Here is an 18,652-nt window from a genome sequence, read left to right on the forward strand (position 1 = left end):
TCATGCCAGTCTAGACGTAGCCTACATGTTTAGAAAGAAGCAGAAAACATCAACGAACCCAGTGTAGCGCCAAGTGGAACTTTCAGTCACTAGAAGTTCCCAGTGGAGATCACCCAACTATGGAAAGTCTTAGGAAAATACTAGCTTCCAGATCCCTTCTCCCAATAGTTAACAGTGTAATTTTAGTAATGTGAATAGGTTCATCTAAATAGGTTACTGGTCTCTCTGCATGATATTGACCAGGGAGGGTTACTAACAGCAGCAGCATGGAAAGGGTTAAGAATCATTGCCTTAAATGACTATGGTGAGCGCATTTGACCCTTGAGGTGGGTGCCTCCGCTGGGGCCCGTGTGCTGCCACTGGTGTTTTCCACAGTGATTCTGGAGGACAGGATGTTCCCTCCTGCCCTCCGCGGGCAGGCTCTGCCCCAGCCATCTGGGTGCCCATAAGCGGCAGAGAGCCAGCTTCCCCGGTGCGGTTGGGATGCCCGGGGTCGCATGCGGGCGGCGCCGAGGGCGACTGAGAAGCCCTGGTGCCACTGGTCCCACGCCTGGTCACCCTGCCCAAGAGGCCTGGCAGGACGCCTGATGCCCCTCCCCCCACAGCCTTCCCTTGGCAGAGGCCCCCCCCAAGAATATGGGCTCCCATGAGGGTCCCCCCCTTTTAATCACTGAGGCACGTGGTTCCTGCCCTTTGACCCCAATATAGGCCTTCCCGTCCTAGGGCTCCCACCCCACGTGGATATGCCCCATAACACCTGACCTTTGACCCCCTACCCACTCGGGGCCACGCGGCCTCGCCGATTTTTCTGGAAGGCCCCGGACGCGGCCGGTCACCATAGAAACCAACGCCACGCGCGGAACCCGGCGTGGAACTCCCGCCTCCTTTCCGATGACAGGACGCGGCTCCAGCCAATCAGCGAGCGGGGAGGGGGCCGTGGGGCGCGAGGATTGGCTGGCGGGCGGTGGCTGGGTTTCCGGTTCCGGTGTGAGGGTCTGAGGCCGCGGGAGCAGCGGTGGCGGCGGGCAAGGATGGGGCCGAGCGCGGAGGCGGCGGAGCAGGAGGAGCGTTTCGACGGGATGCTCCTGGCCATGGCCCAGCAGCACCAGGGCGGCGTGCGGGAGGTAACGCCCGGCCGCCCCCCCCGCTCTGTGGCGGGCCTGCGTGGGGGGGGCTGGTAACGCCCGCTCCTGGCCGCTCCTCCCCGCTCTGTGCCGGGCCTGGGGGGGGGGCTGGTAACGCCCGCTCCCGGCCGCCCTCCCCCCCCCTTGCTCTGTGCCGGGCCTGCGTGGGGGGGCTGGTAACGCCCGCTCCCGGCCGCCCCCCCCCGCTCTGTGCCGGGCCTGCGTGGGGGGGGCTGGTAACGCCCGCTCCCGGCCGCCCTCTCCCCCCCTTGCTCTGTGCCGGGCCTGCGTGGGGGGGGGGGGCTGGTAACGCCCGCTCCCGGCCGCCCCCCCCCCGCTCTGTGCCGGGCCTGCGTGGGGGGGGGGGGCTGGTAACGCCCGCTCCCGGCCGCCCCCCCCCTTGCTCTGTGCCGGGCCTGCGTGGGGGGGGGGGGCTGGTAACGCCCGCTCCCGGCCGCCCCCCCCCTTGCTCTGTGCCGGGCCTGCGTGGGCCTGGGGGGGCTCTGTGACACCCCCAGCGCCTGGGCGCGTGCTCTGGGGCGGGCTGCAGCAAACTGCCCCCCCCCCTCCCTGACCAAGGGAAGCAGCTGGCAACGTCCCGCACGTGAGGATGTAAAACCCCATGTAATTGGCTAACGTTGTGTTTAAACGGTTAACCGGCAGTGGGGGGTGGGGGCGCTCCAGCTCCTCTGCCGCCAACAGGGGCTGCTCTGGCCAGGCCTAGGTGCCCGTGTGGCATGTCCAGGGTGGGCTCTCTGTTGCTGGGCTGCTCCTGCTGGGTAGGAGCACTCCCCACCCGTGCTGGGCTCCTTGGGACGGAGCAGCCCCTGCCTGTGGTGGGCAAGGAACAGCTCCAGCCCCCACTAATGAATTGATTAACCATTCTCATTCCCTTGTCCCGTATGAGTTGGGGGACGTGGTTCACCCCTTCCTCCCATCCTCTCTAAAGGATGCCTGAGGGGTGGGAGGCTCAGTGTTGTGGCAATCCTGGACAGGGCAAATGCCCCCAGCCAGCCTCTTTCACTTTTCTGGTGATTTGTCTCTTTTCTGTATGTTTTTATGAGATGCTACCCCATTCCAGGCCCATCCCATTTTCTTGGCACAACCAAACTTTTACTGTGCTTTAAGTTATGATATGAGGAAGCCGTATACCAAATTTGGTAGTCCTAGCTCTTACCATTTAGGAGGAGTTCTGAGACAGACACATACTCTCAATATATAGTCGATTGATATGGTGCTGTTAACCTACATGAACCCTTATAGACAGTCAAGATGAACAAATCCACACTGGTGTTACTTTTTATATTACATCCCCTTTTTGTTGAAATTGTAATATAAAAATGTAATATAAATGTAATATAAAAATACTGAGTATCCGTATTAGAGAGACAAGTTGGGTGAGGTAATCTCTCTTCTTGGACAAACTTCTTTTAGTGAGAGAGAAGCAGCTTTGGAGCCATACTCTTTTACAAGTCCAGGAATGATTCTAAGAGTCCACTAAAAGCTATCAGCACACCTGCTTTGTCTCTGTAATGCTCTAATGACTATCCCAGCTACAACTGCATTACATATATTAGTACCTATATGCAGGGCTTGACAATTAACATAATCTACTCACCACAGCACGGCCGCACAGCACGGTCAGCACATGGTCTGCATGTGCAGCGCGCAGCTGGTGAGCGAGGCGCGCCGCCACTTGGCAAGCCCGTCCTATATGGCTGATTTATGTTTGTCACTCATGTCATTGAGTCCTATCCTTGATATGCTGTACCCATAAGAATGACCACCCTGAGTCAGGATACTAGGCTAAAGGAACCGTAGCTCCATCTTCTAACAGTGACTGGTGCCAGGTACTTCAAAGGGAGTGATTAGAACAAGGCAACTTACCAAGTGATCCATCTTCTGTCATCCAATCTCAGCTTCTAGCATTGCAACCATGATGCAAGCAAAATTGTTTAAACACTAGCAGTTTCTTGGCCACTATAGATAGATTTTGTTACTGGCACTCGTCTCAAAGTGTTGCAAGGACTTACGTTATGTTTCAAATGACCTAGGAAAATAAATAGGATGGTTGGGTTACTGTGGCTTTCTGGATCAAGTACCTGCCTACATCAGTCAGGGAAACAGTAGTAACAACATGCAACTGACGAAGTGGGTCTTTGCCCATGAAAGCTTGTGCCCAAATCAAATTTGTTAGTCTTTAAGGTGTCCTAGGACTCCTAAGAGATACTATGTATCAGAAGAGTTACTGGGTTAGTCCGTAACAGCAGCACTGACATAGCACAGCTTCCAGCTAGGATGTAAACTATGTTTAAAAAAAATTAACTGTGTAATCGATAGAAAGTCCATCGGTTATAGTTACAATTAAACGGGCTCCCCAGGCTGCTGGCACCACAAGCTCCAGGCTGCCTGCTGCCCACTCCTGCTCCCTAGCAGAGTTTAAATGGTAACATGAACCAATAAGCATGAGCTTATCGGTTAATTGTTTAAACTCTTACCTAGCTCCAGCTGAGGTGCGGGCAGCGATTTAGTCTCAGTGCGTACTAGTTGCTTTTCCTCTCCCACCTCCCAGGAATTTTCAACTAGAAATAGATATGTTTCAGCATGGCAATCTAGTCTGCTTCTCCATCAAATGTTTGATTGAAGCAATTCCCTTTTGCTTCCCATGCTTCTGGACCATTTGCAAAATGCTATTCTTTAGCTGTGCCATAATTAGAGCAGCTACTTGTCTCTGCTTCTGTTGAGTCCTAGTGAAAATTAATCTTAAAATAGACCAAAGCAGTCCAACACCACATTTATCTTTTCCTTGGATATTGAGAGCATTGCTTGGTTGATGGCCTGAAAGTGAGGATACTTGTTAAGAGTTCTCTCATCCAGCAGATTGAACAATTTTTTAAATAAAAAATGTGATACTGAGATACTAAGTTTAGGAACAGGTGATAAGGGATTGTAACAACTCAGATCTCCAGACTTTACTTGCAGCTGTGCAAAAGCCTGGCTTTACTAAACCAGTGTGGTAGATACTAAGTCCCTAGTTTGCATTGTTGGCCATTGTGAATTACAGAATTTTACAGATAAACCAAGAAAACCGAAGTCTAGGATACTGAATTACATGTGCTTTACTTCTTATTTTAGTATAATTATAATATAGTCAACTTATAATTCTTCATATTTAAGTGTGTTGTGATCTAATTTTTTTTTATAAAAGAGACTTGATAACATAAGGTCTCCTACAGCTACTACAGTGTTGCTCAGAGCTGAGGAATGACTTAGTACATGCAAGAAAAATACTGGGTTATCATATAAGCAAAAGACCTAAGATTATGAGAGATGAACATTTAAAAAAATATCCTCACATAGGCAATTTTAAATTTTAATTCTGAAAACCCACACTGTAGCTATAGTAGTCATAATGCTTTCAAGGGAAGGGGACACCAAAAAGAATTTCAGTCTTGTATAATCTCATGAGAATCTCTTGAAGGTAGAGAACTCAGAAGGCATAGCTTTGCACAATGCACTAATTGTTATTTATCTGAGAAATAGGTACAGGGGTTTGATTCCAAACTTTTAACAGGTCTTCAGGTAGACTTGGCTAGGGATTTCAGTACATAACATCAAAAATTTCTCCTTACTGAGGTGAGAAGTACGGATGGGAACTAGCATCTCTTGTTGATCAGGTGGCAGTTTAGTATTCTGGCCGGCCAAAAATAAAGTTATTTTGCGTTTTTTTTTTTCCTTGGCTTTTTTGAGTAGGTTGAAACTTTATTTTGGGTCTCCTGAAACTACCTTGTCTTTTGTCTTTCAGCTTGTGAACACGTTCTTCAGTTTCCTCAGACGCAAAACTGACTTCTTCGTCGGCGGAGAAGAGGGAGTAGCAGAGAAGGTAACTCCCCTCCCCTCCTCCAAATCTTCATGACTGATTTCGTCCATCCCCAGAGCAAGTTATTCTCTGTCTGGGAACACTCAGTGGACCACAGAAATGAGTTCTTCAGATTTTCCAGTTATTGCTTTGCCTCTGTGCTTTCCTATTGCCATCTGATTATTTTTTACTGCTCTGTGGGCCTGACTTTGTGATGCTGCTGAAATATACTAAGGAAACAAGGTCATAATAAACTGCCCCATCCACAACTGAGCAGTGGTAACAGGCTTTTTGGGCTATGCTCTGGCCAAAGGCTTGTTTGGAAAGCATGCCTGCCAGACGCACTGATTTGACTGGGTCAGACACCGCAGGTTTAATAACCCCAGGTTACCTTGTTTATTCATTTCAGAGAAAACACAAAGTCCATCTCACATAACTGCCACTTTGTCTCTGAGCTGAAGGCTATGAGACTGGTGGTTACTGTGTGGGTGTGAGAGAACTGGACCCTTCAGGTTCCTGGCATGCCTGACCCTACTGCCACGTACTGCATTTCATATTTAATCTCAGAACAGATCTCAGCACTCCAATATGAAGTATTCAGAACTTTCGGAAAGCCTTCTGTAGTTAGCTATGGAGTAGCAGTTCCAAACTTCTTCAGGGTGTGGCCTGTATATTAGCAGCATCTCATGGAAACATTCATTTCCATACAGATCACTTCCTCTCCTACTGGCTATTGGATAACTTCTGTGGCAACTATAGGAATTTTTGTATGAAATAAATAAATATTGGGACATTATGAAATATATTTACAGGTGCTGTAATTCAGTTTAGCAAGTGGAGGCAAGGAACGACCAGAAGATTGTGATCAACAAATTCTCTGCATGCCACCGCCAAGTGCTTTATCAACCACTGCTGGCCTGCAGGCCACAGGGTTTGAGAAGCACTGCCATATGGCTTTGTCAATGCTGCATAATGTATGCACGCTGCCCACTGTCATGGTCAGAGTTGAGACCTAAAAGCTGGGACTCCTGGCTTCTGTGTTGTACTGTCAAAAGTTACTTAGCAAGTCAAATCACTTAGCAGTTTCCCCATCCGTAAGAAGAAGTTAAGGTTTCATTCTCTGGTAAAGTGTTTTGTGATCCTCAGAAAGATGCTGCATGCAAAACATGACTTCTCTGTCTTTTGCAACACAGTGCCCCAACAAAGGTTTGAAGAACCCCTATTTCACGCTCTCATTCTCCCTTTACCCCTTGTAACTCTTAATGTTTCCTTTGGGACTGAAATGTCTTGTGTATAGTCTCAGCAGCAAGGTGAAGCTTTAGTGGTAGGGTAAGGGGAATTATGCAGCTGTGGAGGGTGACAATACACACCTCCTCCCTCTTTTTAAGAACTTTTTTGTGCTTGACTAACTTGGAGTGCTTGTTTTTATATAGTCATACTATGGAGCAAGTCTTTGATAATCACTGTACAGTCAGTAAATTATACTACATGCAAATATAGATTTTTTGTGCTTCTGTTCATGGCTACTCAAATGATGAACCAACTTTCAAAAGAAACTTGAAACTGAGCCAGTTCCACAAATGGTTGTATAACACTCTGCCATGTGCTGCCAGGTATGTGTGAGATCCTGATCTCAGTCTCTGACTCTCCCGTGATGTGGGTTAGGCATACTGCAGACAAATACAGGTTGAACCTCTCTAGTCTGGCACCCTCGGGACCTGCAGTGCTGAACCAGAGATTTTGCCGAACCGCGAGTCAGTAGTGTCTTGCAAGATTTCCAATGTTTCCACTGATCGCTGGGCTCTTAGAAGACATTTAGGGGTATATTAGAGCTGAATAACAGCACAGAACACTGAGAGCCAGGACTGGTGGCTGTAAACAAACTTTGTGGCACTGCGGGAAACTTGGCCACATCCATGTTAAGTGGACATCCAGCTAACTGAAATCATGCCGGACCCTGGATGATGCCAGTCTAGAGAGGTTCAACCTGTAATATGCTTCTCCAACCTCCATTAAATATCATAGCAGGGGGAGTTCTGCACTCCTGGTATATACATAAAGAGACAGGCTACTGGGCTAGATGGACCTTTGGTCTGACCCAGTACAGCTATTCTTATGGTCTAAGATTTACTAATGATTGTATCCTTCTTCCCCGGACTGCAGTCAGTTCCATAATTAACTGAGGTCCAGATTCTGTGAGCTGCTTTGGGCCCAGTTCACCTTGATAAGTGCCAGCACATTCTTGGATCTTCCTCTTGTTAAATTCATACCCTTTGATCTAAGGAATTTCTTCCTCCCCTCCTTTTAACTTCTGTCTATGATGATTACCAGGGTTGCTCCCACCTGCCCCGCATGACATTCTCCTTAGATGCTCTTTCCTTTCAAAAGGGCTAGTGTGTCTCCTATAGCAGAACTGTGTGTTCACTACGTGCTGCCTTGCACAGTACCTTGGGCATTATCAATGGCTGGGTTATTGCTCTGGCTTCCTGCCTATGTACTCAACTCTCCCGCCAAGCAGTGCAGCCATTTACATCAGATTCCATATTCTTGGTGCACCTGAGTCACTGCAAGATGATGGACCTGAGAGCCCTTTGGGGCAGTGTTATATGATAGCTTGTTCCTACCCAATAGAATTAGGTTTTCACATCTCTCTTACAGACTATAGCTTTAAGGTAAAAATTGATGCTTCTAGAGCTTTTTGTTGTTTCTTTTTGCTGTTCCTCTTCTGCCAACAGTGCAGTTCCTTTACAAAAAGCTGTGTGAATGCTAGTTCTTCACCCTAACGAGCTTCCTATTTAAATATGAAATTGGATAGTTGCCCATCTAGTATATGGGCATGCTTCAGATGGGAAAGGCCTTCTGCACTGTACTTGGAAAGCATCTGGATCCAATTATAACACCTACTCTTAACACCTATTACTTCTATCACCACTTTTGTGGGGTAGATCTCAACACATTGACAAACATTAGTTATCAGAGCTTACCAGCCCGCTGAGTTTTAGGACAGTATTTTTCTCCTTTTACAGATGAGTAAGGCAGAGTCTACGTGAATAGTACAAAGTGAGACCACAAATCTGTGGCACAGAGCTGCGTATAGAAATTAGGGTCCATTATACTGTCACCTGTGCAAAGTAGCTGTTAAACTCTGCCAGGTCGCAGGAACCAATTTTACACTTTGTAAGGTTCAGGCCACTGGAGACTCAGGCTCACAGAGTCCTTTTCACCTATCAGCAGGTATTCTGAACTTTCCCCATTATCCTTCTCAAATAGTGCGGTGAAAAGAGAGGGAAATACCCTTAGATCAGGGCTGCCGATGAACTTGTCTGTGCTCTGCAGTCGATTTATGAAGGAGATGGAGTCTCCTTTCAGTTGCTGCCACTCAGGTTCAGGAATATGGTGAATTCTTAAAACTCCTTTATCATTGGACTCCTTCCTTTAGTTGATCACAGAGACATTCAACCACCACAACAAGTTGGCTCAGAAAGAGCGGAAGGAGAAAAAGGCCCGGCAAGAGGCAGAACAGCGTGAAAAGGCAGAACGAGCTGCCAGACTCACTAAAGAAAAGAAGCAGGAAGATAATGAGCCGAGGATCAAGGAGCTTACGGAGGAAGAGGCAGAAAGGTTACAACAGGAAATCGACCAGGTAAGAGCTCAGTATGGGGAGCATGGGGGTGTGCACCATCTACCGTTTAAATGGAGACTGGGGCTAGAGCTGTTGGCTGGTATGCAACCCAGTCAGGAGTGACTGGTATAATGCAGCTAGAAGGTTCATGCTCTTATTGCAACTGAGCATTCTGGTGCAGTTTGACTTACTGTCTGTGCGATTACACTGGGAAAGGGAGCAGAGGAGGGCAGAGGCCATTCCAGTCTGCCTTTCAGAAAGTGGGGCTTTCCTGTTACAGGGTGCAGTAGGGCTGACAATCCCCTCCCCTCCCCAAGTTTCCTGTAGTTGTGAGTTATGCACAGCCCTGTAACTTCTAACTCTAAAGAAGGAAATGGGGTCACCTAGTGCTGTATCGGTAGGTTTCACTTGTCAGTTTCTCAGACATCAGATAATTATTCGGGGGGGGGGGGGGGGGGTGTCTTTTTTTTAACAGAAAAAAGAACAAAAACAAGATGAGCCCAAAGAAGTCTCCATGAAACCCTCTGAGAATCCAACAGAATCTCCAGAGTCTAGCAAACAGGTAATATATTCCTAGAGACTTCCTCAGTTCTGGGGAGGTGAAGCAGTCCAGCACTGACATGGCCTCTCAGTGTGTGGGAGGAGTGAAAAGGGTGGAGTGTCCCCTGTCTTTGAGTGGGCACTGGAGATCTACAGTGCTTCTGCCATCTGTACCCCCTGCCCAATTGGAGCGTGCAACTGATTCTCAAGGATGGTCTCTCTCTTTTTTTTTTTTTTTTTTTTTAAATCTGATGCTTTGAAAGGAAATATCTGCCTTCTAATTCTCTACTGGATCTGCATGGCGTGCCTTGGCCATTGAACATATCATTAACTGGAATGTCCCATATGAGTTTAAAGAGCCATCCTTACTAGTGAAATGTATATGCGGGCTTGAAAATCTCTTTACTGATGCTTCAGTTGTCTGTTTAGGAGACGGATGACGAGGAAGAAGATGAGAAGGATAAAGGAAAACTTAAACCAAACTCTGGGAATGGTGCTGACCTTCCGAACTATCGGTGGACACAGACCCTTTCTGAACTGGATGTGAGTGTTGCCTTGGATTGGAGGAGTGAGGAATTCTAGCCTCAAAACTTGAGGGCTGGTGCTGCTATGAACTGTGGAGCTCTTGATCAGTAACAGGATCAACTAGCTCAGTGATATGTGTTGTACTGTGGTTATCTAAGAAGATAAAAACAACTGTACGGCTGTAGCACACCCATAGGGGAAGAGAAAACTTGGCAGTTAACAATCTTTGAGACTCATGTTTTGCTCATCCTGTGCAACCCCCTTGAGACTGGTCAGGCATCATCTTGCCAAATGGCTGCTTTAGCTCCCACAGAATTCATGTATTTAATGCACAAAGAGCATATCCTTCCTGGGCATGTACCATCTAGCTCAGATGGACTCTAGTTAGAAAGTCTTAGATCAGTAATACACAAGAACATGAGAGATCTCTCTGATCCCCTCCATCTCCTATGCAGCTGGCCATCCCATTCAAGGTGAACTTCCGGCTGAAGGGGAAGGATGTGTTGGTGGACGTTCAGAGACGACATCTGAAAGTGGGGCTGAAGGGGCACCCCCCTGTGATTGATGGGGATCTGTACAATGAAGTGAAGGTGGAGGAGAGCTCCTGGCTGATTGAGGATGGTAAAATAGTCACTGTGCACCTGGAGAAGGTAAGTACATAAACACCAGTGGTCCACCTGGTATCAGCACAGTATCGTAACACCTCAATCTAGGATACATCTTCAGGGCTTGTCCGCATGTAAAATGCGGTGGCATTGGGTTCTCTGCCTCCCTGAGGGGAGGTAACTAGGATTGTCCCATTGATTATGGGCTGTCTACACCGGGGTTGGGTCGGCTTAACCATGTCACTTAGGTAAAATAGAATTCTTTACCCCCTGTCCTAAGCAATGTGGTTCTGCCGACTAATTGCCTAGTGTAGACCAGGCCTCGGATTTGTCACCTAAAAAGAATGGCTTAGGCCTGGGAAACTCTCACATCCTGCATGAGGTCCGGGAGGGTGAAATGAGTGATGGGGTTCAGGCTCATGTCAGTCAGAGCCAGGAACCTTGTAGATTAAGGTTTTCCTTCTCCTGTTCTTAGTACGGTATTGCTTAAGCCTTGATACTGCTCCACAGTGTATTGAGGACCAGAGTCTGACCAAATGTTCAACCTTCACTTTTAATGTACCCACAATCTTGGATTAGTCACTTGCTCTTTGAGAATGGAGTCGTATTTCTTTTAAATTTGGGTGCATTGCCAGAGCGAAGTTCTGGTCTCTCTCACCGGTGGTACGTGAACGTTTGGGCACAGCTTGTGTGTGGCATGTGCTAGCTGGTTTCAGGGTGGCAATTTCTTTTATGACATTGCCGTTGACTTAATAATAGGGACTCCTGGACACTGTCTCCTTGCAGATTTACTGGCAGTGACAGTTCCTACCATTTGGTGTTAAATGGAGAGAACTGGCTTTGTCTTTATCTTCTGATGGACGTTGTCAGTTAAAGAGCTACAGGAACAGCACCTCTTCCTTTGTAACAAAAAAGTAATGCTCCCTCTCCCATCCCATATGAGCATTTCCAGAGAAACTGCTGCTTAGGAAGAGTTCTTTACCACCTCTTTTCCTCTCTTCAGATCAACAAGATGGAATGGTGGAACAAACTAGTCCTCACAGACCCAGAAATCAACACAAAGAAAATTAATCCGGAGAATTCAAAGGTAACGTGTCTGATGGTCACTCCATTAACCATAGTGACCTTTTGGCCTCTACCATGTAGTCTCTCTGCGAGCAAAGAAAATGGGGCCAAAAGGATATAGAATCCAAAGAGGATGAAGACTTGAGAGAAATGTTGCCACACTACTTAGTTTCGTAGGTCAGGCAACTTGTTTACCATACCCCACGAGAAATATAGTCTGAATTAGAAGTGGCACTGCAGAATTTCTTATGTCCTGGGAAACCAAGATGTAAACATGTCACTGCCTCTTCCTCTGACTTGAGTTACAATGTATTCCTTATTACTCCAGAAAAGTTTGCTCCTATAGCAGCTAGTGATTGATCAACTGGAGGGCATTAGGTGGTACGTTAAAAGGAATGTGAGGTGGAAAGGTGCCTCCTTATGAAACAGTGTTTGGATCAGAGTATGACTGTAACTGGATATTTCCTAAGAGTACGTCTACACTAGCCCCCTAGATCTATTTAGGGAGGCTAATGAGGGCGACCGATATGGCAAATCAAGCCCAGGATTTAATGGCCAGTCGCCATTTTAGAAATTGACTAGCCCGAAGTAACTGCCCGCGTCAACATGCGACAGTGAAATGGGATTCCGATTTAAAGCCCCTAACTCGAATTAGCTGGTAAACCTCATTGCAGGAGGAATATCAGCTAATTCGAGTTAGGGCTCTAAATCAGAATCCCATTTCACTGCCGCATGTTGACACGGGCAGTTACTTCGGGCTAGTCAATTTCTAAAATGGCGTCCGGCTCGGAACATGCAAATCAAGTGCGGGATATTTAAATCCCGGGCTTGATTTGCAATTTTGGTCACCCTCATTAGCCTCTCTAGATCGATCTCGGGGGCTAGTGTTGACGTGCCCTGAGTGGGGATATGGATGGCATAATTAGAAAGAAGTGATCCAGCAAGTTAAATGATTCAAAAGTCTGGGATTGTGTTGGCTGCTTCAGAGGTAGTCGTGCAACCTGAATGCAGCAAAATTTATTGTGGTAAGTGCAGCTGGATTTACAAATAAATTTCTATATAATTAAGCTGGTAGTTTGCATGCTGCGGTGCATTGAAAATGTACAGTCTTACAGAACCTCCGCTTAGAATGATCTTTGTAAACCATGGGGGATGTAGTTTGTTCCTCCATCTATAACAATCTCCTTGGGTTTTAGTTGTCAGATCTGGACAGTGAAACTCGCAGCATGGTGGAGAAAATGATGTATGATCAACGGCAGAAATCCATGGGGCTCCCGACATCTGATGAACAGAAGAAGCAGGATATACTGAAAAAGTGCGTAGAGAGAATTAATCCATGGGTACCTCCTTCCCCATCTCCCATGAGATGCAAAATTGCTCAGCCAGATGTCCTGGAGTAATTGTGGGGCAGGGTGACATGACAGAGCATGAGAGATTTGGCTTGGAGCTTGTCTGCATTCACTTGCAGAACTCAGATTACATGTTTTAGATGTTGAAGTTCAGTGTTGGCTAGGAGAAGATGTTGGGATGGAAACGTTGAATTGTGCTGTGTTGCACAGCCCTGCTCTAGGACTAGCTTCTAGTGCAGGGAGTAAGACCCAGCAGGTGATATCTGAGCTGGAGATACTGTCTTTCTGGAGCCACTGAGATCATGTGAAAGCTTATTAATCTCCCTCAACCTAGTAGCCCAGATAATCTTTCCTCCCGCCACAGCCTACATTAGACAGCTGTCTCCAAGCCAATAGCACATTTATGTCTTTATAGCCCTATTTGGCATAACTGCACCTTGGAGCTTCTGTTAGTAACTTCCCTGCCAAGGCCATGGGCGGTCACTGCCCACATCTGCTGGGGTTGGGAGTAGGGGTAACTGTGGGTCAGGCAGCTTCCTCTTGTAAGTGCAGAACTGAGGAGGGTTAGTGCACCAGGACAGTTTCTTCTGCTAACATTTCTCCCTCCTTGGATTTTTTGCCACTGACGTACATTTCCTGGCAGTATTGTCAGCGATTGTTTTGTGATCAGCAATCCAGAGCAGGAGTGGGCAAAAGGAGCTTTGTGGGTTGGATCTGGCCCATGGAGGCCCTGCTGCTCCCCCGCCCCCTGGCCAATCAGGGTCCACGGACAAGGGGAAACACACAGAGTTTCCTCCCGCCCCGCAAGGAGTGTATGGTGCTTAGAAGCACTGCACACTCCTGGCAAGGCAGGAGAAGACTTCATGTGTTCCCTCTGCCCCCAAGCCCTGACTGGCCGGAGGGTAGGGGAGGAAGCACGCAAAGTCTCCTTCCACCCTGTGAGGGGTGCGGTGCTTCTAAGCACCACACACTCCTTGCAGGATGGCTGCAGAATGGGAAGAGACTTTGTATGCTCCCCGTCCCCAGGCCAGTCAGGGCTAGGCAGTGGGGGAAGTGTGTGAAGTCCCCTCCAGCCCTGCAAGGGGCACTCAGCACTGTGTCAACCACCAGCTGCTGCTCAGCTGGTGGTTGACTCTGAGTGGTGCTCCCTTGCAGGGCGGGAGCAGGGAGTGAGAGATTTCACGTGCTCCCCCTCCCCAGGCCCTGATTGACCTGGGAGCAGTAAGGTGGAGTATGCAAAGTCTTCCACCGTCGGGCACGGGTACCTAGAGGGAACCTCCAGTTGTTCAGAACTTGCGCTCCCCCAGCCACAGATCAGTCGGGTCTGTGGGTAGCATGAAAGTGTCCTGGCCCCACCCTTTCCGGATGGCCTGGGACCATTTCAAAAATTTCTGAGGAGCCCTCCCCTCCCCTCCCCCAGTCAAAAATTATTGCCCACCCCTGCTCTAGAGGCTTGGTCAAGCTAACAGTCCATCAGTGTTTTGTGCTGTGTTTCTGGGGAGAGGAGACGTGTTCCACAATGTACATCAGACCCTAAGCTGAGACGGTCTCCCTTCAGCCCTCGGGAAGAACCTGGGCTGGCCCTTGCTTCCCTGACCAGTGTAGATGAGATCTCTTGTACACAAGATCACTTGCTGAAAGTTCTTTATAGGCTTAGTTCTTTGACTGGTGAAGAATGGCCGTGAAGTTGAGACTGTTGGCACGTTGTGGGCTCGGTTCCTGTTCTCTGCCAGCTTCTGAGGGGTCGTGCAGAATGGCATTGTCCTTTGCTATGGCTGCATGTAGCCCTCTGCCTAGCCAGCAGATGGAACGGGGCAGGATGTGCGTGGGTCAGGGGTGGGGAGCATCTTCTCCTGACCTTGGGCGAGTCAACACTCCTGTTATCCCCCAGTGAGCTTGCCACAGATGCAGCTTCCTGACGCATCCCCTTCACTGCTGTCAGTCCAGCACCATGCAAGGCCCCTGCCTTACTTTGCAGCAGCGCCTGTCCAACCTGCAGCCAGCGGGCTCACATTTATATCGACAGTGGGGGCTTGCTTGGCAGAGCACAGGGGATGCAGCAGACAACGTTGGTGGGTTGCTTCCATGTGCGATATTGTGCCTCTCCCTTGCTGCAGCATTTGCAAAGCTGCTTGCAGTGGCAGGCAGAGCATCAATCTAATCAAAGTGCCAGATGAGCAGTGCTTAGGGCTGGGTCTGGCCTACCCTTACAGGGGGTGGTTTGTGACATCCTTCCCTGGGTATTGTTCTCATTACCACAGCCGTGGAGACATTCCCGCCATCCCCAGAAACACGTATGACTCAGGAATGTGTTCAGGCTTAGATCAGAATTCCCTTGCCCCCGTTATCAACTGCAGCTGCTACGTGTCTGGCCTGAAGGGTGTGTCTGATTATTAATCGCTTCTCATTCACACCTGCTGGCCTTGGTGACTGGGCACCATTACTGATATTACTACCAGGAGCAGAAAGAGTGATGAGGTGTCCAAGGTACCTTGCACGGGAAGCTCTGCATCGTGGCTAATGGGAGACCTGCAGGGTGGAAGGGCAGGGTAGCGGCCCCAGTGGAGAGGGCCCTGCTGTCTTTTCCTACGTGGCAAGGGCTGAATGGGTCACTGCCCTGCCTGGCTTGTTCACTAGTGTGCCTCTGTCTTACAGGTTCATGGAGCAGCATCCTGAAATGGACTTCTCAAAGGCTAAATTCAACTGAGCCCCTTGATCTCCTCTCCCCCCGCCCGCCTCAGACAAGCCGTGGAATGGGGCAGGATAGGATCTGCATGGAGCGGGGGTGGGGAGTGTCCTCTCCTGACCTGGGGCTAGTCAACACTCCTGTTATCCCCCAGTGAGCTTGCCACGGACGCAGCTTCCTGATGCATCCCCTTCACTGCTGTCAGTCCAGCACCATGCAAGGCCCCTGCCTTACTTTGCAGCAGCGCCTGTCCGACCTGCAGCCAGCGGGCTCACATTTATATCGACATTGGGGGCTTGCTTGGCAGAGCGCAGGGATGCAGCAGAAAAAGGCTATTTGAGTTAGGCTAAAGCAATGTTTGAACATCTAGGACTGTCCCTTGCCTCTTGGAACCCACTAACCCCAGCCCCTGGTTCCGAACCCATCTAGGTGTGACCGGAATAGAGCCGCCGTCCACGCACCTGCTTTGAAACAGGGGCAATTCCATCCTCTGCCCCTCCCCCTCCTCATGTACTTGCTCCAAAGCACCTGCACAGCTCTTGTAGGACCTGCCCTTTGTGTATCAAGCAATTTGAGGCTGGATGAGCTGTGGAGTTTGGAGTGTTGGTTCTACCGTCAGCAATACAGCCCTGTTTGCACTCGGTGAGTCCCTCAGCTCTTCCTGCCTGCCCTGCCCTGCTCTGGTATAGAAATGGTTGGCTCCTCTAGCTTCCATCTATTTGTCCGGAGGGAGGTCCCCAATACGGCCGCCTTCGCCCTTGGGCTTTGGAGTAGAGGCTAATGTGCCAATTAAACACCATGTTCTCGACCGCAGAAGGATTTTACGCCTGGTCCACACGAGTGCAAACCCATTTCAGTTACTAGAGGGCACTGCTCATCGCTCTGCTGCTCCAAATAGCGGGGGGGGGGGGCGCTTTGTGGCCTTTCTCATCGAGGGGAGGTGCTAGTGTGGAATCAGGCTGGGGGAGAGGAGGTTCGTTTGTTGATTTGCCCATTGTTGGGCTTGGTGAAAAGGGACCTAATTCAGGGGAAATGTGGCTAAAGTGAGGGGGTCCTGAAATTCCCTTTTGAGACCCTCCTGCTCTTGCAAAGGGAGGGGGTGGAGGAGGGAGCCCCCTGGGCAGTGACAGCTCTTGCTGGGAGTTTGAACCGTTCCCCCCCCCCCCCCCCATTGCAAGTTAGTCCTTTCCAAGAGGCTGTCTCTTTTCCAGTTGTCTGTCAAGTGTCTTTCCTTCCCCCCCTTCCCCCCCTGCCATGCTCTGCTCTCCTCTCCTCTCCAGGGTGCTGCTGTCTTGATAACTTGGTTTTCTGCATGTTCCCAGCCTTGTTAAAACAGCACTTGTCCAATAAAGGAAAGAGGGAGGCTGGCCTGTGCGCTTGTGTGGGAAGGAGGGGTGAGGTGCTGTGTGGCCTGATAGGAGGGGGAGATGATGGAAATAGTCACAAGGGCTGGACCAAGAGGCCACTAGTGTCTGTTGGAAGTGCCCTGGAATGGAACAGGAAAGAGAATGAAGTGGGTCCCCGCTCAGCCTTGCATCTCTGAATACTCAGCTGGCCTAAGGATGGGCAGCCGGGAAAGGGGGGGGGGAGGGGGGGGGGTGACTGAGCCTAGGCCCGGCTTATACACTTTAGCTTGCAGGGCTGCCACCTCTACTTCTTGTCCCACCCTGTGCTTGGAGCAGCCCTTGGGCCTGAGCTGTGGTAGCTGCCCTCTGCCAGATCAGGGCTGGGCATAACGTGCGCGGCCTCTCCCTTTCTTTCTCCTCCCCCCACCCCTCCTGTTAATAGGCTGGTACTGGGACAGCGGGGAGCCCAGCCCGGTGCCTTAGTGTGGTTGGTCTTTATTTCTCGCTGCTGCTGCCTCTCCCCTCCCCCCATTAGAGGGAGTGGACAAGTTGCCTTTTGGTATCAACGAGGGGCTAGTCAGCACCAGAAGGGGCAGGTTGGGCAAAGTCTGCTCTGCCCACGTGCCTGGGCTGTTTGTTCTGTTTATAGCAGGGACACGCGGTGGATTGTTTGTGCTCCGCCGGCCAAGGCCAGGCTGTTCTGTCTCCGCTTTGGTACATTTTGGCCCCAGACGTCAGTGCTGCCTGCCACAGCAGTAGCCCTGGCCCAGAGAACAGGGTGCTGGGGCTCAGCTGCTGCCCTGATAAATGCCTCTCATATTCCTTGTGCTTCCCCACCCACTCGGTCTGCGTTCTCCCGCCGGACAGGCTGTGCTGCAGCTCCCCATCCAATTGTCGCTGCCTTTCTACCTGGCGCCAGGCAAGTGTGCCAATGGCATGTATAGAAAAAGTATCTCAGGCTCTTACATTAAACTGGACTGGGCCAGCCGCTAGCCGGTCGTGTCTCAGCAGCACTTCTGTGCTGGCAGAGAAACCACATTTCGGTTCCTGGAACATATGGTCTGTGCCAGCCTTTCGGCCCAGTTCTGTTCCTCAGCCCCAGTGCCAGGCAGCAGGCACAGAAGTCAGGCCAGCTCTTCAGGTGGCTCTGGGGCCCGTGTGTTGAGAGCCTACCTTGGTTCGGGACTGCAGTTCAGGGCGCAAGTCACCGTAGGCAGGTACCGGTCTGGTTTGGGCTGGAGCTGGAGCTGGGAGCAAAGCAGGAAACGGTTGGGAGGACCAGGCTAGCCTCCATCCTTGCACTAACTGTAGCTGCAGCCTCAGGCCTCTCAGGCAGGCACTGGGGCAGAGGCATGTTGGAGGCCAGATGCCTTGTAAAACCACCCTCCTGGAACCGTGTCCTCAGTTCATCAGCACCACTTCATCCCTCGGGCTGGAGAAACCGAGTCCTGCCCCCCGATTGCTGAGGGGAAATGGGGCCACACATGCAAAGCAATTTAAGCTGCTGCCCCCCTCCTGCTTCTACACTTCCTCAATGGCGGAAGGCCAGTAGCAGGCAGGGCAGCCCCACCAGGCTGTTCCCCCCAATGACCCTCTTCAGGGTGTGAGCAAGGCCCTTGTAAGCTGCAGCAGGGACCCACGTCCACCTTTGGAGGGTATGCCCAAGGCCCTCATGCCAGCACCCGCGCCGGATCTCTCCCCTCTGGCCACTGTCCTTGGTCTCATGTTACAGCAGAGCCCTGCAGGCTGTGGGTGTGGGATAGTCTATCTGGTTCTGCTCCCCCCTGCCCATCCCTCTTCAGGGAGCCTTCTCAGGAGCAGCTCCTGCAGGAGGTGTGACTGCTCCTTGCCTTGCGGGCGGTAGAGGCGGTTCCATGGGAGTTCAGGGGCAGGGGATTCTATGCCCATGACTTCCTCATCCTCAAAGCAAC

At 50.1% G+C, this 18,652-nt stretch overlaps 1 protein-coding gene across 1 annotated transcript; it reads left to right on the top strand.

Moving 5' to 3' along the window:
- The first annotated feature begins 964 nt into the window (after nucleotides 1-964).
- NUDC (nuclear distribution C, dynein complex regulator) lies at nucleotides 965-16,742 on the top strand. The gene is made up of 9 exons (XM_075909078.2): nucleotides 965-1,124; nucleotides 4,930-5,007; nucleotides 8,423-8,626; nucleotides 9,081-9,167; nucleotides 9,575-9,688; nucleotides 10,126-10,320; nucleotides 11,279-11,362; nucleotides 12,537-12,655; nucleotides 15,345-16,742. Exons 1-9 carry the CDS (start codon nucleotides 1,032-1,034, stop codon nucleotides 15,394-15,396), a joined length of 1,026 nt encoding a protein of 341 aa, XP_075765193.1. The 5' UTR covers nucleotides 965-1,031; the 3' UTR covers nucleotides 15,397-16,742.
- Nucleotides 16,743-18,652: the final 1,910 nt, after the last annotated feature.

The sequence above is a fragment of the Pelodiscus sinensis genome, chromosome 26 (assembly GCF_052426305.1).
Source record: "Pelodiscus sinensis isolate ZL-2025 chromosome 26, ASM5242630v1, whole genome shotgun sequence".
In the NCBI taxonomy this organism is placed as follows: domain Eukaryota; kingdom Metazoa; phylum Chordata; order Testudines; family Trionychidae; genus Pelodiscus; species Pelodiscus sinensis.